Below are 21,963 nucleotides of genomic sequence, written 5' to 3'. Positions count from 1 at the left end.
GGCGTCGTCAGCTTGGCTGAGCTTCAGCTTTTCTGGTTCAGACTCCGAGTTTCAAAGTATTTCTCTAAGCAGGTTACTTTAGCTTGCTGTATGTTTTTATTTTCCAAATTTTGCTTCTTTTCTAAATATAACTTTTATTTGAAAAAAAACACCTATTTCTTATTTCAGCGGCACAATATCTACTTGGGTTATATTTATTACAAACTATGAGTTTTCTCCTGGTTACTATAGTATGACACCTGTTTCCTGTGGTTTTTGTTTTTCATTGTTTTTTCTCAACTAGGAAACAACTAGCAAGGAACTGAGTGTGGGATTGAACTTTTTTTTGAGACAGGGTTTCTCTGTGGTTTTGGAGCCTGTACTGGAACTAGCTCTTGTAGACCAGGCTGGCCTCAAACTCACAGAGATCCACCTGTCTCTGCCTCCCGAGTGCTAGGATTAAAGGCGTGAGTCACCACCACCCGGCACGATTGAACTTTTGATGGAGAGTCTTCATTACACCACCTTTGTGTTAAAATATTCCCCAAGGTTGACCCTGGAGCACACATCTCTGGAATTTTGCCACGTGTTGAGACATTTAATAATTTTGCTCAGGTTCAGCTGACAGTTCATCTACAGATGAGCAGAGGGAGACCAGATGAGTTGGCTGTGGGCTGAAACGTTTCCATTCCATCTAGTGGACTGGTGCACACGCATGGTCAGTTCTGCAGAGCTGGACTCACCACATCAAAGTGTCTAAGTGATCTCTTATGAATACATGGAATGTATGGTGTGAAGACAAAGGCCAGGCACTCCCTTACTCCCTAGGTGACTCTTGATCCACCCTCTCCAGCTTTTTTCCTCAATCTCTCTTTCTGCAGTGACCACAGCTTCAGTACTCAGCCTTCCCCAGAGCCTTAGTTCTCTTGGACATTGGCCTCTTCTGATACTTATGTGTTGAATTAGGAGCAGCGGGGCTGTGTCCTGCCACCCAGCCGCCCGCACGCTAGCTTTATACCCGAAATAATTACATGGAAACTGTATTCTTTTAAACATTGCCTGGCCCATTAGTTCCAGCCTCTTATTGGCTAGCTCTTACATATTGATCTAACCCATTTCTAATATCCCTGTAACACCACGAGGTGTCTTACCAGGGAAGATCTTAACCTGCGTCTATGTCCAGTAGGAAAATCATGGCAACTCCTTGACTCAGCTTCTTTCTCTTAGCATTCTGTTCTGTTTACTCCGCCTACCTAATTTTATGTCCTATTAAAGGGCCAAGGCAGTTTCTTTATTTAACCAATGAAACAACAGATAGAAAGATGACCCTCCTCCATCACTTATGTTAACATTCATTTTTCTCAAATTTTCTCTGTCAGTTGTAATTTCCAGTCCTCTTCCTATCCTCTAAGAACCCCTCGCAATCTCCAGCTTTTGTCCTTGCCTTCTGTCCTCTTTCTCATGGATGGCGAGGACAGTTCTCTTCCTTTACTCGTATTTGATGAGTTCTGTTGAGGATTCGGCAGAAGCAGCAGAGCAAGTTCCCAGGTTACACCAATGGCAGTGCTGTGGGAGTGTGGGGGTTAGTCTTTCATGTCGAACCACTAATGCCTAAACTGATCACAAAGCTGAAAATAATAAAATGCCACTGGATGCAGCAAGGCGCTTCTCTTAACAGCTGGCTCCAGTGTGTTTACTGGTGCCGTGTCCCCTTCAGCCTCCAGGCCAGGCTCCAGCATGTTTACTGTCGCCATGTTTTCTTCAGCCTCCAGGCCAGGCCCTTCATTCAGTTTGCTTATCACTTATATCAGCCCCATGTAGAAGTCAAGACTCATGGGGGCCATGTGACTTGGGAAGCAAGTAGAGCAAGAGAGAGCTGAGGCGCGAGTAGGTGGGGCTGATTCAAGAGCTCTGTCTTTCACACCCAACAGATGTGCTCCCTTCACTTGGGGTTTGCTATGGGATTTGAAGGAAATTGATTTCAGTAAGAACTGCTCGCTCATGCTGCTGGGCTGTTGTTTTGCTTTTTCAAGATTTATACAACTTTAAAATGATATTTTTGTTTACAATATGAATTTTGAAAAATCTTGCACCTTTAAATTGCTCATTGGATATTTAACATTGTGATATATTTAAAACTCATCAAAATCCCAGCAGAAGAGTTTGAGTGTCTCCATCATTAGGCAGGTAGGAAAGGAGGAGTCCCAGAAGCCGGAATATTGACAGTGGTCAGGGCTGAAGCGCGGTGCAAGTGTTCCAACTCCAAACCCTGTTTTTTCTGAACCGGGACTCTGGAAAGCTAATGATGAATATTGCCTACCTGTCCTTTCAGGTTTCTGCCGTTTTCTTCCTTCCATAAAAAGGAGAAGTACATCCCAATGATACACTCATCAAGCAAGTACAATCCCAGCTCTTACGGACAGAAGTACTTCCGCAGTCAAGACCCTAAAAAGTGGATCAGTGGCAAGGTAGGTGCACGCTGTGGTAGAAACGGCTAAAGATAGACACCGACGACAGCACTTGGAAATGGTACCGCTTTGAAAAGACTGGAGATAGACAATGATAACAGTAAATGCAAGTGTTCTCATTACAGTTACGACCGTCATGATCATAAACTTATTGGAAGCTGTGTTTGTAAAGATGGTGCAGCCGACCTGTGTTCAGTGAGATTTGAATTAATTCTTTGCATTATTGGTTCTTAATGTGTGTTATATGATTATATATCCTATAATCAATAACATGGATCACTGACTCTGACAGATTTCCAGGTTTGGGGTTTGAATGTGAAATCCCAGAGTGGAATAGATTATTGAACATGGAAGCCAGATATTTCTTTCTCTCTCAATCTTTGTGCATATATATCTATATGTACAGAAAAGAGATATGCGATTGGCATATACAATATGGACTATGTACACTTGATACATATGTGTCTGTAGTATACACATTGTAATGTGTACAGAACATGTAGGTTTTAGATACCATTGATAAAGTGTATTTTTGTTCTTGGTACCATAAAATAATTAGCCTGGAAAATCAAGTGAACAAAATTAGCAAAGTTGGAAGTGTCACACTAGTTTATATCAAAATACATCGCATTGCCATAGTAACTGAAGCATCATGCATGGTGCGGGCATTAAAAGATACATATTGATGATGAGGTAGGAGAGAAAGTGCAGAAATATGCCCACGTGTATATGCTTAATTGATCCTCAACAATGGTGGCAAATACAATGGCAGAGGGATAGTCCTCTCAACAGATGGTATTGGAACAATTGGATATTCTTATGCAGGAAGATGAAATTAGATCCTTACTTCTCACCATATTAAAAAATCAACTCAAAACCTATTCAAGGTTTTAACATAAGCCCTGAAACTATGAGAGGAAACAGAGAAAAGCTTTCGATATTGGGCTCAGCAATGCTTTTTGGATATGAACTCAGAAGTATAAGCCACAAAAATATAAGTACATAACTGAAATTGTATCAAACTGAAAAACTTATACATAAAAAGTTGCCTATCAATGAGTGAGAGACTTCCAGGGGGATGAGGAAGATATTTGAAACCAGAGATTGTAATAAGGGTCAACACCTAAAATGTGTAAGCAGGTGTGTGTGTGTGTGTGTGTGTGTGTGTGTAGGTGTGTGTGTAGGTGTGTTGCGTGTGTGTAGGTGTGTGTGTGTGTGTAGGTGTGTGTGTAGGTGTGTGCGTGTGTGTAGGTGTGTGTGTATGCGTGCGTGGGCTTGTGTGCATGCATATGAGCACATGAAGGTGAAGGCCCAGAAAGATGATTCAAAAGAAAATATGAAGGTATCTTGTGAGTACACGGACATGTGTTCAACACCACTAAAATTATCCCTGAAAGGTAAATTGAAACCACAGTGCATTCTTCATACTTGGCAGAATAACCATTATTAAAAAGACCAAAGGAAAATGTTGGCTACCTTGTGAGAAAGGGGAACCCATGTGCTGTTTGTAGGAGTGCAGGTTGATATAGCCTTATGCTACCACTTGACCCAGCAATCCCAAATCTGAGAAAAGTCCCCAGGGAATGAAATTAGTATGTCAGAGAAGTAAGTGGACACCATGTTCCTGCAACATCATTCACAACAGCCAGGACAGCCACCAAAGATGAATGGACAAGAAAATGGGGTAGACACATGGTGAAATATTATTGTGACATGAAACATCTAAGAAATCTTGTTATTCATGATGTGAATAAACATGGAAGAGTTTATGCCAATGACAAAGGTCAGGTACAATGGCAGAAAGGCAGATACTACTCCATGGGAGTTAGAAACTCAAATTCATAGTAGAAACTAGAAGAGTGGATCCCAAGAACTTGGAGATGGAGGTAGGCTAAAGACTGTTACAAAGACTCCCCACTGTGGCTCTCTCTAGTGGTGGCCTGGGAATTCAGCATTGGAAGCAGTCACCGACTCTTAGAGGAGACAGCTGTGCCCTGAGTGGGAGAAGCAGAAGCCATGATGGTCTCTGAGTTGTCTTGCAGGGTCATTCTATTTCCTTGAAGAACAACTGCCCAGTCCTGGAGAGTACAAGAAGCTCATAGCCTGCCTGCACCCTGTCTGACTTCTTCCCCCATTTAATTCAACTTATCAGTGTCTTTGCTTCTCTAATCCCAGCTCTATTCCAGACGTAAGTTGAAACATCATCTTTACTCCATCTCGGAAAAACAGTGTTGTCTCTGCTATGTCATGTCTTCCTTTAAGTCCCACAGGTCGGGGAACCCTGATTGCTCTTCAAGCTGATGAGGGAGAGGGACTTGATCGGGGGAGGGGGAGGGAGGTGGGAGGCGGTGGTGGGGAGGGGGCAGAAATCCTTAATAAATAAATAAAATTAATAAAAAAAAAAGAACTCTTTCTCACGTCATCCCGTTTTAACCTATAATGTGAATGTGGGGTTTTGACGGAGAGTCAATACTTTGAACGTATCACAAGGCACCTGTCTTAGTTCTGTTTTTTTATTGCTGTGAGGAGACCCCATGACCGTGTTAACTCTTAGAAAGGAAACATTTAGTTGGGGTGATTGCTTACAGTTTCAGAGGTTCAGTCCTTTCTCATCATGGCCAGGAGCATGGCAGTGTGAAGGCAGACGTGGTGCTAGAGGAAAGCCGATCGTCCTGTATCTTTCAGGCAAGAGGAAGTCTCCTGACTGTTGCACTGAAGGGAGCCTGAGCAAAAGCGGGACTCAAAGCCCGCCCCCACAGTGATTCACTTCCTCCAACAAGGCCACACCTCCTAACAATGCCACTCCCTCTGGTGGGTCATTGGCTTTCAAACCACCATATACCTCCGTGTCTAAGGTTTTGGTTTATTGTCGTTATTGATATGAGTACAGGTGAGGGCGTGCGCATGCAGGACGTCCTGTGGATGTCTGAAACGGCTCTCAGGAGTCTGTTCTCCCTTTCTACTCTGAGTTCCAGGGAGGGAAGTCAGCTCCTAGGATTGCTGAGCCATCTCACCTATCCACGAGGCACCTTTTAAATGACAGCTATTGAGTCGTTCTGTTTAGACGCCATCTTCACCACTAGTAATTCCAGGCCTAAGGTTTGCACAGTGAGCTCAGTCGGTTTATCCTAGGGACTGATGGGCAGGCTGGGGTGGGGTTATCATGTCATTTTATAAAATCCCACAGCTGACCCATTCCTGATGTTTTCTACCAGTATGCAGCCTTTCTAAATGCAAACTAAATGTGAGCTCTAACCATTCAGTTTCGTATTTTGGATGTTTATAAATGTGATATGTATTTCATTCTCTAATCAACATAACTTTACATGTTGGTGCTTTTTCACTGTTTGGTTGGATTCAGCAAAAAGTTTGAGTGACTTTGAGCATGTTCATCCCTGTCACAGTGGGAAAGATCCCTGTGCAAGGTTTTGTTTCCTTAATCAAGCCCCCTTTGACAGTTTTCTGTGCCCATCTTCCTTAAACAACTCCATAGAAAGAGAAACTTCCAATACTCGCTAGAAGTGAGAAGAGCTCATTTGATTATTTTAGAAGACTCATCAGAGACGATCTTTAATTCACAAAAATTAAGTGAAGAAAGCATGGAGATTCAGGAAATGTAGATAAATCACTCCCCCCCACCCCGCCTGTGACAACTGTAGGAAGGGCAACAAACTTCCTCGTCCTCCTCCTCTCTTCCTTGTTCCTTCCCATCTTCCTTCCTTCCTCTTCAAGCAACTGCACAAATAATCAAACTGCCCTTATAGGGCAAACATGATAATACGATACAGAATTCATTGTTTTACTAATTGTAAAATTTAGGAGTTATTTAAAATGTTTTATATTTTGACTTGATATTGAATAAATTGGGTAAGAATTAATTTTTTAAGTAGGTTGTTTGCCATTCTACACTTTTTAGCAGTGTCTCACTATGTATGTTTGGTTAGCCTGGAACTTAGTAGTGTGACCATAAACTTATGATGATCCTCCTGCTTCTGCTTCCTGAATGTGCGAATTCCAGGCATGTTCTAATACACCTCATAGTTACTTTATTTTTAGAAAATGTGATTTCTTGATCTGGAGAATTAGAGACCATAGCTAATTATTGGAGGGTTAAAGACATTCTTAGGGGACTAGAGTTGTTAGGTTCATAATGCAAACATAAAAGGGCAAAGGGAGGTGAAGGATTAATAAACATTTGAATATGTGTTGAGGGCTGAGGGTGGGGCTCAGGATTGAGGCTCTTAGCATGTGTGAAGAGTTGAGATTCAGTCTCCAGCACTGCAAAAGCAAACAAAGCATGGTTAGTTGAATGCAGTAGACTGATGACATTAGTACCCACCTTGCCATCATGATGGTCTCTATGACTTCCTCTTCTGCCCTCCCTGAAAATAGAAGCTACAGGTTTCAAGTGGCTTGCTAACCAGCTGGGTCACAGAAAATTAGATGTGCTCAGTGCTTTCCCTGTTCATATTCACATGCGCTTACATCTTTATTCACATCAAAAAGCAACTTCTTTTGTTTAGTTTTTTTCTCTAAAGAACTTTATTCAAAAAAATTATAAATTCAATGAATTGAGAGCAAATAATACTTATTTTCCCTAAAAATGAAGTCAATAATTAAAATTAGTATTATATATATAATATAATGTTTCTCTTTTGCATGTTTGTAGCAAGCTTGCATGTAGCATGCTTGCATATGTGTAGGCAGTTTTACATGTGTGCAGGCATGTGTGTGGATGTGCAAAGCTGACAGAGGTATCTTCCTTCTGTTTCTGTCCACTTTATTTACTGAAACTGAGTCTCTCACTGAACCTGGAGCTTTTTGGTTCCAGCCAGTCTAGCTAACCAGCTTTCCTAGGGTTCTGAGGGTTCAAGCTCTTGTTCTCACACTTACTTGGCAAGTGCTTTATCCGCTGAGCCATTTCCCCAGCCATATATTGTATTGCTTAAAAAGTGAAAATAATGAAATAGTTTATATATCATGCAAATTACCCATATTTCTTTAATCTACATGTGAGCTGCATCAAATTAAGCTACTCAATTTTAACTCAGTGTTTCAAGTAGCCAGACTTTGAAGTTGAGGTAAATGCGTGAGTATTATAATTCCCTATAGTGCTGGGCTCTGAATGAACTAAAGAACTCCCAGTCAATTAGTGTTAATGTCATCTGTTCGGGCAGGTCTAGGAGTCTAACAATCAACAGTTCCTTCTGCACACTCAAAACATGCTTTGCTTATCAAAAAATGTTCATATTTACTGACGCAGAGGTGACCATCTCTGTCCTTGTCTGAATTGGAATGGTCGTCTGTGTACCTCTTAGACAACTGCCTTTAGTGGAGCCATTTCCCGTTTCCCATTGTTTTCAAAATTCAGGAGAGACGGCGAGGATGGTTCGTGTTGCTAGCTCATTCATTTCTCCATCTGCCTGATTGCGATTGAATTATGGCGGCCGACCTCCCTGCTCCTCATCTGCGCATGCGCTTGGGCCCCAACCATGATTGTATTTGACACAAAGCATAGAAATACCCAGCACTCCAAAGAATTAATTTAGGGAACTAAGCATATTGCACAGAACATAAAGCTGACCTTCCCTGTCCATGCTTTGGGAATGGAGTAGGATGGGGAACACATCACGGATTTAATGTGGCACATCGCCTTCTGCAGAAACTTGGGTGGGACGGCAAGCTCTTGCCACTGCACCCAGAGATTGAATCTGCTGTCACTAGCATCCTGATGATAATGAACATTCAGCTTAACGACCGTGATTATGATGATCCTAATTGATGTGCAAGGGCTGTGCGTGGGTCGTCACAGTTGAGCTGTGCAGTGCCGAATGCGCCTTGGCTGGGACGGTTGTGCTTGCAGGCGCTGATTGGGATAAAATACGCCTTTCTGCCCAAACCGGCCAGCTCCGTGGAATTTCAGAATCTTGCTGTGCTTGCCGGTCGATGCTCAAGCACTTGCTGAACAACAGCCCTCACAGTTGTTTGTTTGGTGCAGTTTCGTTTCATTAGGGAGTGTAAACACTGAAATAATTAGGTGTAATTGAAGGAAAATATTTTGCTCATGAGTTGTCCTTAAATAATCAAATATATACAGTTCCCCTCTCCCTCTCCCTCCCTCCCTCCCTCCTCTCCATCTCCCCTACCTCAGTCCTCTCGATAAACTCAGAGGTTGGCACTTTGACCAGCACCTTTGTTTAGTCTTGCCGAGCTTCAATGAGTGTCAGGACAAAAAATGTGGATTATAATCCAGGCAGCTCTGTGTATAACTGTTTGACTCTGCTCTGCATTTAAGAAAATGGAGCAACAGAGTGAAATGTTCCATTGTATAAAGATAATATCAACCTACCGTGCAGTGTGTGTGTATATAAGACAGGCACGCTTATGTTGGTGCTTGCCCTACTTCTTTAGTCGCTGTTTTCTTTGGATTAATTTGTGGCAGTCTATATTAATTTTCAGTTAGTTGTTTAAATGGCGCCAAAGAGTTTCTAATTTGATTTTTTAGGTATAAATAACAATAGCCTGTTCAGTGATGTATCCGGAATTTTGGAAACCCTAGTTCCCGCTGTACTAGCCTGTGAGCACTAACCCAAAGGTTCAGTTTACATCTCATTCTAACTCACTGGGTTTGGGCATTGAACGAGCACTGGAGTACAATTTTTCAAAGACGTGTGGTCAGCTATTTGAAAAGACACTTTGTACCCATAACTCCCTGTCTCAAATCGAGCAATTTCCGCATTCTATTATTAATAACCAGAAAGTTCTGGAGAGATGATGCTAAACACATGCTCCTGAGTTTTGTAGAATTTACATCACCCCCAGTGAAACAGGCACCACAGCTGTTCAACTGTACGGTGGTAGAGGGCAAAGTCGCTGCTTGACATCTCCAAGTTTTATAGCTTTTAGCCATAAAATTTCCCACATGAGGCATTAGTCTGATGTAGTCAGTGATCTCTGAAAAGTTCCCTTTGAAGTTCTAAAGTCTCCAAATGATCAATAAGTCATAATAACAAGAGTTAAATTCATATTTAATGATCATGAGATATGGACCTCCACCCTGCTCTGTAACTGAAATCCTAATGGTAAATTTTCCTCATTCCTCATTTTAAAGACTTTGGTTTGCTTTCTTAGTTGGTTTGATTCTCTCTCTCTCTCTCTCTCTCTCTCTCTCTCTCTCTCTCTCTCTCTCTCTCTCTGTGTGTGTGTGTGTGTGTGTGCGCGTGCTAGCAAGTGATTATGTAAGAGAGTAGAGAACCTCTGAGGCACTCTGAGGTTGCAGAGAACATGAACTTCCAGGTATCAGGGAGCATATGCTGTTATGTTTCAAGTAACCGAAAGGAGGCCCTTGGGACTGGAGATGTGTATAGATGTGTTTGTGTTAGGTGCTGGAGAGATGGCTCATTGATACAGTGCTTGCCCTGCAAACACGAGGACCTTATTTCCCTAGGGCCCATGTAGATACAAGGTGCAATGGTATTTACCCATAATCCCAGGGTCAGGGAGGCAGAGGCTGCTGGGGCTTATTGGCTAGCCAGACTAACCCAATTGGCAAGCTCTAGGTTCAGCAAGAGACTAGAGAGAAAACTATTGAAGAAAGTACCCAATGTTTCTTTTTGGCCCTCACAAGCACATACACTCCAGTATGCCAACACACACACACACACACACACACACACACACACACACACAAACAAACAAAATATACTAGATCCAAGAATTCAGGAACCTTGTCGCTAAACCTACAGATGAACTCTAAAATAAATTAAAGAATTTGGTTTTTATGCTGGGATATTTGAAAAGTTTTTAAAGCAACATTGAAAAGAAGAGATTTGTATTATAAAAAAACCATTTGATTTCAATGTAGATAATTGCTTTTAGAGAGGCCAAAATAAAAGGGGAAGAGACCAGTTGGCATTTAATGATGGTTTGTTCTAGGACAGTAGAAAGCAGACTCGGAGAGATGGGAATTAATTCAGTAATAATAAGAATAGAAACAATTATTATGTTAAAGTTGAAAATGTATTAAATGTTATAGAGTTCAAGAAAAGAAGGTTTGCTGTTTCCCCATCATTTTCTATGATGGGAAACTGGGTTGAGAGCAGTAGTGGTCAGTGGGAGGAAAGGAGGATGAAGAGAGGAGGAGGACAGGCAGAGAGAGAGAGAGAGACAGAGAGAGAGAGAGAGAGAGAGGAGAGAGGAGAGAGGACCATCAGTCCAATCACAGACATACTTGAATTTGAGATGACTTTTACTCCTCCTGTTGGAGATGTCAGAAAGATGGCTGAACATTGAGGTCCATTTCTTGTAAAAAAAAATCTTAACTACAGTTTCACAACTGAGTAAATTGCTTCAAAAAATAGATAGGACAAAAATAAAGGGTAAGAAGAGAGAGAAGATAGGAGACATTTTAAGGAATGTCAATATTTGTGGCTACTGGGAGTAAGAAACCTTGAAGGAGATAGTTAGTATGTGAGAAAATCCAGGGAAGAGTATTATCAAAGAAGTCAAGGAGAAATAATTCAGTAAGAAGGAAGGAGTGATGAGCCATGCCAAATGATGCCATGGAGCCAAATCAGATGAGTGCTGAAAAGCCCCACAGATTTAGCACAGCACAGGTCCCTAGTCTCTTATTGGGAGCTGATTTAATGGCAGTGTGGAGACTAACCCAGACCGAAGCCTGTGAGTGAGAAGAAGAGGAGCTACTTATATAGAAAATGCTGTCAATAGGCTTGAAAAAGAGAAGTTGTGAAGAAATATGAGGCAAAATACTCTTATTTTTTGATGGAGATCATTTGTCCATGAATAAATTATACTGTTTATAATACATATACTCTATATTTTCTGTGTTTTAAATTTTTATTTACCTTTAAATGTTATCTTTTCAAATTTTTATAATTTTGGTGACAAAGATCCAGATGTTGACATCACTTTTTTTTTTTATTAAATCTGCTCTGTGAGTTGTTTGGAAAGGGTTTACCTCACAAATATTGGCATATTTAATAAAAGTAATCTTCCTCTTCTATAATTCCTCAGTTGGAAAATGTGGTTCCTTGATGATGATCTCAGGCATTGAATAAATGGATTCTAAAGAGAGAATCAGATGGTGCTTATTGTGCCCTTGCCAGGGAGCATCGCTGCTCTCTGCCGTGTCGCCTTGCTTCCCCTGCCTTCTGCAGTGTGACTTGCCCAGCAGCAGCCTCAAAAGAAGCACTGTGTCACACCTCTTTTTGTTTCTTTGTGTTTCCTTAGACAGATTCAATATGGAACCTCCTCCCTAATACCTCTCTACTGAATTCCTCCAGCCCACACAATCCTGTCAACACCACATACCACAGTTTCCCTCCACTCCCCCCTTTCAGAAGGCCTCTCCTAGCACCCCAGCACTGTGGAGTAGAAACAAAAAGACCGTGATATGAATTCTAATTGGTCTTAATAATGAAAACTCAGAGTCAGATATTAGGGGGTGAAATCTGAAAGGTCAGAGAAGCAAAGCAGTCAGTCACTAAAGTTCTTACTTCTATGAAATCCTCAGACTGAATGGGGTATCCTATCTCCACAAGTCCTCAGATTGAATGGTCTAAGCTTCTGTTTCCACCCACCTTATTATATTCCTCTTTCTGCCCAGCCCTATCATTCCTGTGTCTGCCTCCCTAGTGCTCTGATCAAAGGCATGTGATCCCAAGTGCTGGGATCAATGGTGTGAGCTCTATTTCTCTTTTAAACTGGTCAGATTTCACGTAACCCAGTGTGGCCTTGACCTCCTGATCTTTTGGCTTCCACCTCCCAAGTGTTAAAGGGATTAAAGGTGTGTATTATGACGGCTTGTCCTCTATTGTTAACTAGTGGCTACCTCTGCCTTCTAATCTTCAGGAAAGCTTTATTTGTTATAGCACAAACAAAATATCACCACATTTCCACTTTTTTGTCTAAAATAAAAAGGTTATAATTAATATTAGAAAAGCTATATACAATAAGTACAATAACTATATACAGTATATACAGGCAACAAATACATAATAATGTCTAGTCCATAAACATTTGACAAATTCAGAGAAAATATTTTATTATCTATTCTATTTTGATGAGTCCAAAAGGTTGTACCTAATTTACTTTCTATTCTAACTTACATTACCAAAACTATCTTTTTATGTCTCTCAACCTTATACATTTTACATTTCTTTAGTGAATTTCCTTTCTGAATCTAGTAATAAGGAAAACTATAACTATAAAATCTTCAACTCCCTCAGAGACCCAAGAGGAAAGAATATTACTTTAGTAAGCAGGAAGTACAAGCAAGCAACTTCCAAAAAATGTGAGAAATGACAGAAACAGCTGACTTTTTTTAGCAGTTACCCAAGGTTCCTCTGCAACATTGGGGCATCCATCTTCAGACTACCACCCTAGAATATTTGATAGACATTTCTTTGAAGCATGATACTCTGATGTCTGTCCTACCTTGTCTTGACAAAGTTCAGCCGTCACCTTCTTTTGTGTCCTGCTTGTCCAGTTTGGACAACAAACATTCTGCCAGCAGTTGAGGCCACAGCACTTTCTTGCCCAGTGGCTCACTTTTGTCACAAAAGTCAATTTGAGACTGATCTCATTCACATAGTAAATTCTTGGACAGCCACGGCTGCATAACAAGACTGACTCAAAAGCAATCAGAAGAGAAGCCCCCTCTGTCTTCCTCAAACGTATTCTTTACTAGCAAATTTAACTGCTTCTAAAAGTCCAAGCCCTGCCATAAAGTGACTTAGGTTTTCTTATGGTAAAGAACATGCCATTGTATTCAGTTAATGTCATAATTATTATTAACAAATATTTTTGTAATTTTGAAAGAATTTATTTGCTATTAGAAGATTGAAGGCATTCCTCTCAAAATTTCTCTGTAGCTCACCAAACTAAACCATATATGAAGGTGACATGTGCTGTGTCATGTTTGAAGAACAGTTAGCATCTATCTTGTAATTTTTCCCTAGATCTTAATGGTTTATTTATTTTTATTTTATATGTATTTGTGCTTTGCCTGTGTGTATGTATATGCACCACATGTGTGGCCTGGTGTTCATAGAGGCTAGATGACATCAGAACCCTGAAACTAGCACTACAGCTGGTTGTGAGTTGCCATGTGGGTGCCAGAAGTCAAGCCTAGGACCTCTGCAAGAGCAACAAGTACTCTTAACCATTGAACCATCTCTCCAGTTCCTTATTATGTATCTTTACATCATAGTTGTGATACTTACAGAAAATCATTCTGTCCTATTTTTCCTCCTGTTCTGGAGAAATTCATTTGTGTTAATAAAACCTATAAACAATTTTTAAAAGAGTGTTTTCTTGAAAATAAGATTTTTGAAAAGAATTGAAATTCCAAACTATACTAGTCTGAACCTGAAGCTTTGCTTGCTGATCTCTGTAGGGATTTTGAGATAGTACATATTGTTTTGCTAAATGAATTCAGAAATCATCTGTCATCTTAGCTGTGACATCTAATATACATAAATAATGTCCAAAGAGTGGAAGCAATCTCATCTGCAAGTTCTTATAGACCAAGTTCTGATTAAGGAAGTCCCAGATCTCTATGTCCAATATATACAAAGTTTATTAAAGAAATGTTCACGCTCCTGTATCCTGCTAAACCTAAAAAGTAGTGATATTTCTAACAGTATACCAAAAAGATAGCTAATGGACTGCATACAGTTAAATGCACTCACTCCTAATATGTGTAGTCTATCTTTTTATCCTAACATATGACTAATAAAATTCCACGTGCCCCCACTCTCTCTGCTCATCCTGCTCCTCTCATGAGCATAACTGCCAACAATGATGAAGGGTCCAAACTGCCTGTGTTGCTCAGACTGGGAGATTTGCAGGTTCACTCGAGAAGCATTTGATATTCCATGCAGAAAACCCCTGCAGAGCATAGCTGCCACATTGGATAGAGCTCTGGCTTAGCACCATCTCAACAATCAGTGGCAGCTCCTGGGTCTGGTATTTAATGTCACGCTAACATAAAATAAACTTCACTTTCAAGAAAGCTTGTGCCTGCTAAAGGTATCTACCACATTGCCTCTACAAGGTCTGATGTGCCAGATCAAAAGAATTTGACCAGTTTACCAATATTTTTTTAATTTTAGAAATTGTTTTCATCCTTATTACTTTGTGTTATGCTCTTATGGGGGTTGACAGTGTGGTTGGTTTTGTGTGGTCACCAACAAAAAACATCATCAAAAGAGTGTCTGCTCTATATAGTCAGGGCTCATCTGCTTATACTCCATTCAACTTGCAGTATTTTCCAGAACTAAAACAAACATAGATTCATACAGGAAAGGTGCCACAAGGAAGCAGCTGGAGAGACTCTTTAAGAGTGATGCTCTATGGTACCATCATGTACTGTGTGAGGGCAATGGGAGTCCACTATGAGAGTCAGGTCAGTCATACAGCGTAAGTCACACTCAACTGTGTTGCCTGCTGTGATGCCCATTCCTAGCTGTCAACCTGTGTACTTTAAATAAAACCAAAGAGACTTGCTTCACCTCTGAGGGATTTCTTCTTAGTTAAATCATTTGACCTAGGTATTCAGTGTCTATGAAATCAAGCTCCAGTAGCCTGCTTTGTGAGGGACAAATGCTGTATTTTCTAAGAAGCCCTTTTTGGAGATGGTGTCTTTTCCTTTAGCATGTAGTGACTGTACCCAGTCGTGTTGGTGTTTTTCCTGCCAGTGTGGTCTGGGACAGCCGAAAGATAGGAACATGTGCCCCATCTTAGGGGCATGGAAGTTGATTCACTAGAAATTGACTTTAAAAGCATGCTCATGGATTTTTCACCTTAACAGAAATCCACACGTTGACTCTTTTAGTGTGAACTTACTAACACCCCTCTTCTGGGATTGAACTAGATAGAATCCTCTTCTGATCCTATTCTCCAGGTAAGTAGTTTTTATTTTAATGGAATAATGACTGCTCAGCATAATCCATAATGTAACTCTAGTGAGGTTTATATAAGAATACGATATGTAAATAATTCATCCCGTGAGCGAACTGTTTTGTGACAGATCTCTCTGTGTAGCCCCAGGCTGAGCTTGTACATGAGATCTTTCTGCCTCAGCCTCATAAAAACTGACTTTATAGGCAGCCATATACCAACATGCATGACTTGAACACAGTCCAGCATTTACCAACATGCATGACTTGAACACAATCCAGCATATACCAACATGCATGACTTGAACACAATCCAGCATATACCAACATGTATGACTTGCACACAGGCCAACACAAACCAATACACATGACTTGAACACAGGGCAGGATATACCAACAGGCATGATTTGAACACAGGCCAGCATATACCAACATGCATGACTTGAACCTCCTCAGCACTGTTCTGCCTATGGTTTTCTGTTTCTCTTTAATTATTTTGGACCTTGAAGTAGAATACTTAGCTAAGACTTCAGACTCTACTTTTTATTTTTTTTATTGATTTTTATTGAGCTCTACATTTTTCTCTGCTCCCCTCTGTGCCTCTCCCTTCACCTTCAACCCTCCCCCAAGGTCCCCATGATCCCAGTTTACTCAGGAGATCTTGTCTTTTTCTACTTCACATGTAGATTAGATCTATGTAAGTCTCTCTTAGTGTACTCATTGTTTTCTAAGTTCTCTGGGATTGTGGTTTGTAGGCTGGTTTTCTTTGCTTTATGTTTAAAAACCGCCTATGAGTGAGTACATATGATAACTGTCTTTCTGTGTCTGGGTTACCTCACTCAAAATAATGTTTTCTAGCTCCATCCATTTTACTACAAAATTCAAAATATTGTTATTTTTTTTCTGCTGTGTAGTACTCCATTGTGTAAATGTACCACATTTTCCTTATCCATTCTTCGGTCAAGGGGCATTTAGGTTGTTTCAGGTTCTGGCTATGACAAACAATGCTGCTATGAACATAGTCTATTTTCATTCTTCTACATGTTGATATCCAGTTATGCCAGCACCATTTGTTAAATATGCTTTCTTTTTTCCGTTTGAGATTGTTTTGCTTCTTTGTCAAAAATTGCTGTTCGAAGGTATGGGGATTAATATCCGGGTCTTCTATTCGGTTCCATTGGTCCTCTTGTCTATGGCTTCTTTGGCTTGTACTATAGTTGTTTCCAAATAAAGATCTCCAGGAGCATTCAAACAATTTCAGGCTTTTCAAATCAAATCATTCTTATGTGTAACAAGAATCTCCTCTGTGAAATAGTTCTTCGGAGGACAACAATATCCTTAATATATGTATTTTAAATTTTTATTGACAAAATTATTGCAGTTTAAAGAATTAGTCTCATTGCTATTTTTGTAATTCTGGTTTTAAGGGTGTTTTCTGCATGTAGCGAAAGTAAAATAAATGATTCAACAATTTTGAATTATGACATATATGTGTAAAAAGAGCAGTTTTAAATATTTATTAAACAATAAAATTGACGATGTTTCCAAGGAACCCCATTTGGAAACACTGTAACTCTTTAATGACTTCGCCGTAGCTAGCTCTTGGTGGTGTTCCACGGTGGTGTTCCATGGTGGTGTTCCACAGTGGTGTTAGGGCACAGGGCTTGAGTCAACAGTCATTGGCTGGCATGTAACGAAAACATTCCCTGCTGGTAGTAATGGGCCCAGCTATGCTGGTGCATACTGGCTGAATCTGCTAAGGAAGTGGTCTTTTTTTAACCCACCCCCATGCATGCTCGAGGATTTGGTGCTGCCCTCCTAAGCCCAGTGTATGTTGCATTCTGCCTCTGTGGTATGCAGGGTTTTTGCCATCTGCACTTCTTTGGCCTGTTGATTTCCAGTCATCTGTTTTCAGAATGTTTGGGGTCATAAAGTCTCTGTGGTTCTCTGGCATACACACAGAACATGGAGGCACATTTACTCCTTGGTGCCCATTTTGTTGGTATGCAGGTCCACAGAACGCTTGAAGGGTTCTCATCGAGTAGCAAGTAACTGCTTCCTGAGCTTGAGAAGGGCCACAATTTTAAAAATCTGTGCTATTTTATTTTCAACTGCATAGTTAGTGAGCATTTATATGTGGGGGTCTCTGATTTGAGACATCATGTAAATATAAAATGTATGGAAGATCCTGAAGACTTGGTTAAAAACCTGTAACTGTCATTAAGAGTTCTGCTCCATGACACATGACAATACCTTAGATGTCTTATGATACTCTCTTAACACAGAGTTAAGTTCATCTGTTTCCTGTCACATTTAAATGTGGTCATTAGGAAAATAAACTGACCATTATGGCAGACAAAGTTTCCATGTTCCTGGATGTCTTTACCCAAATGGTTACAGTGGAAAGGGTTTAGTGGAATGTAGAGGAAATTTCCTCTGGAAACTCAAGCAAGGATGTCCTACAATGTTACTGTCTCTTCATGGCAGAGCAGCCCGGCCCTGTACAGCTCTGAAAATGCCAGCAGGTCCCCAGCTGCGCATGCTGCATCTGCATCTCCTGGAACTGGGGGCCAAATGAAAGGGAGTTCTGAAAACAGAGTAGAAATTTCCTCTTGGAAGCAATCTTAATGTAAAAACCCTAATATAGTTCAGGAGTATGAACAATGAGAACGTCTGTGCAGTTTCCATGACGATGATGCTGTGTGCTTTCGATCTCATCCCGGCTTTCCCTATGGCCCAAGGACTAGAGAAAACACCTCGGCTAAGGGATCCGCTTCCCACCATCCCTTTTCATTAGATTTTATGAATTTACATTATGGGAAGTCAGAGGGAGCATTCCTAATTCGAAGGAAAGGTTATAGTTCAGAAGTTGGAAAAAATTAAGCAATATTCTCACAACTCTTCAGGTATAGTACATATTATGGTCTTAAATCTAAACGTACCGGAAGGATGACTGTATGCATTCACGGAAATGTGTGGAGGCAATGAATGCATCCTCACTACATTAACCAAATCTCCCAACATTCGAACGACTGTTTAGAGAGTAATATAAATAAATAGATGTGACTCTTGGACCCAGGAAACAGGAAGAAAAATCAATCAAAACTACTCCGGGTATTAAAGCCAACTCTGTGCTCTGATGTGAGGCTGTTTGATGGAGTAGTGCAGTGCCAAGCATGTCCTTCTCATGCTAAGAGTAAAGCACACAGACAGAGTGACAGTCACAGAGCAGCCTCCCATCAGCAGTAATTAATCTCTTAGTAAGAGAGACTCGCAAAGCCACTCGGCAGCCTCTTCTCAAGTCAGAGGGACCCTGGTTTTTGATGTTTGCATTCTGAGCAAAATTGTCCCCACCAGTTCTAACAAATTGAAACACCAGGCTAATTATGGCAGCTAATGAACTGTGTGGAATGGTCACAGCTTGCCGTGAAACTGTTCCTTCAGCTTGGATTAGAGTTTCATCAATCACTGTTTTAAGCTGATCCAGAATCGCTTCTGCCCGCTGCTTGGCATTTTAATGCTGTCTCTGTAATTGGTTTTTTCCCTAAGCTTAGGCTGTTTTTTGAAATATTACATTCTCAAGGCAGGACTTGCAAACTTCAGTTTATAAAAAAAAATTGCTATTAGAGATATCCGCTGATCAAGTGAAGAAGGCTAATAAAAGGTCCATCGAAATAAACCTCAATGCGGAATTTCAGTCCTCCCAGGGACAATAAAGCATCAGCACAGACAACACCATTTGCAGACGTGTCTGTGACACAGTTTGGGAGAATCATGGTTGGTGATTGGCTGGCTAAATTCCACAAGGGTTTCTGCAAATTTAATATGTAGATAGGTCCTGACCTCAAGACAGATATTTGAATATTTGAAGCATCGAGACCAAAGGTGTACTTGTATATTCTCTCTCTCTCTCTCTCTCTCTCTCTCTCTCTCTCTCTCTCACACACACACACACACACACACACACATGCATGCACACATAATATTTTGCTTGATTTTTCTTTTCTAAGTCCAGTTTAGTAGCTGTCTAAACCTGATGCTCAACTCACAAACTCCTGTTTCAAGGTTTTTGTCTAGTCTTTAAAAAGGGCATCAGCCATTTTCTAGGTATGACTGCAGCTTCCACATATACAAATCTCATCTTTAATGTCAGGACAAAATACCCAGTAAGGTAGCAGTGGTGGGGCACATTCCACTGCATTCGATGTATGTTCTGTATTTGCAAGAGAACTCTGTAAAAACTGATCTCTGTCTGTGTATACAGGTCCTATAAAAGGGTAGGACTGGGCAGGTTGTTGGCCACTTGTCTCGTTATACAGTGTAAGTCACACAGTCTGTATACTTCAACCCTTTTTATTGACCCATCACATTAGATAAAAATGTGTTTATTAAACTTATATGAACTTAGATATGTAGTGATAAAATTATCTTAACCATTAACTTCCCACAGATGTTCACATTTGCACTTCCTCTTCTCCATGGTTAGAAACTAAGAGCGCATACAGTTAACCACTGCACATACAGTTAACCACTGCACATACAGTTAACCACTGCACATACAGTTAACCACTGTCAGAGTCCAGCTCACCGGCCTCTGGGCCAGGGCTCCTCCACAGTTCATTCCATGCACTGTCCCCAGATCTTTGAGTGTTTTTCAGTTATACCATGATTATCACAAAGGACTTGTTGCATAGTGTACAGAAATTGAATTGGAATACTGTGTAGCATGATATCTTTTAATTTGTTTTATTAATTTTATGAACTCTTTAGCCAAATGATAAATTATGTTTAAGAATGTGAAGGGAAGTTTTAGGCAACAAGAGGGAATGATAAGAGCATCTATAATCATATATATGCTTCTTAGAATAGTTTTGAGCATGTTTGATAAATTTTGATTTTTTTATTTATCTGCTAGGAATTCTATATAATTTAATTATGGTATATTTTCTATATGTAGAAAATAAAGCAAATTCTATTGTTTAAAACATTAAGGAGTAAGTATGTTACATAATTAGTAGTTTTAAAATGAAAGACTTTATGCTTTTTTAATCTAAGTTTGGTTTTCCCTTTTAACTTCATATTCAATGATTTTGCTAAAATCACAAATAATAAATAACTTGATAATTTGTATATGCCAAATATTTTTCCGTATATAATAATATTTTATTTCTTCCCAATTATTTTCTCATATGAAATATTTTTAGTTTTTTCATTAATTATCATGGGTTTTTCATACTACATCCTGTTAAAAATGGTTCTTTTGTTTCTATTTTTTTGAGAATCCTTGTTAAATTTTAAATAGGTCCTCAACTTCATGACATGTTTCTACATGTTGTGCTGTGTTTTTTGATTGAATTGTACCATTTGATGTACTAAGGTGATGTGTTCATAGAGGAAACTTCATTGATCATGACATTCCTGTGTCATGCATCACAGTTTCCAGTCGGCTGTACATTGTTTAGTATTGCTTACACTTGCCTTCATCAGTCAGATTAGTGTTTGAATTTTGTCTTTCTGTAATGTAATTGTCAGCAAAGGTATTCTGACTTTACAAAATAATTTAGGGCATATTTCTTCTTCTTTATTTTTGAAAAGATTTTATATAAATTGTTTGTTCTTTAAATATTTGGAAGAATCAACTAATGGCTCTTCCAAGCTTGTAGAGTATTCTTTGGGGATGGGGCTGACCTTTATTTACCTGCTCAGGATGTCTGTACTAATGCTGTAGTGCCACCTTTTCCTGCATGGAGATTGATAATGTATTTTTTTACTGACATTACTAGGGAATTTTTGGTTTCAGCACTCTTTATAAAGCCAACTTTTGTCTTTTTGATTTTTTTCTTAAATTAATGACTATTTTATCTCTCTTTAATATTTACTCTTATGTTTATTTTTGAACTCTTGAGTTTAATTTTCTGCTATCGTTCTTGATAATAATTCTTAGATAATTCTCTTCTAATCCTTATGAAATGCATATAAATCTATAAGCTTCTTTTAAGGTATGTATTTAGTAGTTTATCACAGATTTTCATCTTAATTTAAAATTTTTTCTATTATTATTATTCCTATATTGACTAACAGCATTTTGAAATTTCCTACTTATATTTATTAATTTACTTGCAGAAATCCCTGTACTCAAAGAACCACTCTGTGATTTTGATCCTCTCAAACATTTTATACAAATTGCTTGATAACCTGGTTCTGTTCCATCTAAGTAAATGTTTCAAGTACATAAAAATAATATACATTCTGCCCTACTGAATATAACCTGCCTATTATAAGACATGTGACATGTTCTGGGAAGATGTAACCTGTCTTCAGGATCTCCTATTACTTAAGGAATTCTGCGAAGTCATCCTGGGTTTTAAAAACAAATGGCAAGGTCTTCATTACTGTGGGTAAATTCAATAATACACCTAGGATGATGATGAGTCCGATGTTACATTTTAAGATTACCGAAAGATCATCCCCATTGTCTCAGTGTGTGGGTGTACCCCTCGCGGTGGCGGTCCTGAGTTCCTTGCTCGTGCTCCCCCTCCTTCTGCTCCTGATTTGGACCTTGAGATTTCTGTCCGGTGCTCCAATGTGGGTCTCTG

The 21,963-nt window shown here is 39.7% G+C and overlaps 1 protein-coding gene across 1 annotated transcript in view; it reads left to right on the top strand.

Annotated features, from left to right (window-relative positions):
- Spata17 (spermatogenesis associated 17) overlaps positions 1 to 21,963 on the top strand; it is a 173,717-nt gene that overhangs the window by 126,121 nt on the left and 25,633 nt on the right. Inside the window, 1 exon segment of the mRNA XM_005348848.3 lies at positions 2,312 to 2,447. Coding sequence (XP_005348905.1) covers positions 2,312 to 2,447 — 136 coding nt within the window.

Source organism: Microtus ochrogaster, chromosome 6, assembly GCF_000317375.1.
Source record: "Microtus ochrogaster isolate Prairie Vole_2 chromosome 6, MicOch1.0, whole genome shotgun sequence".
Lineage (NCBI taxonomy): Eukaryota > Metazoa > Chordata > Mammalia > Rodentia > Cricetidae > Microtus > Microtus ochrogaster.
This window is presented reverse-complemented; position numbering and strand designations above follow the sequence as displayed.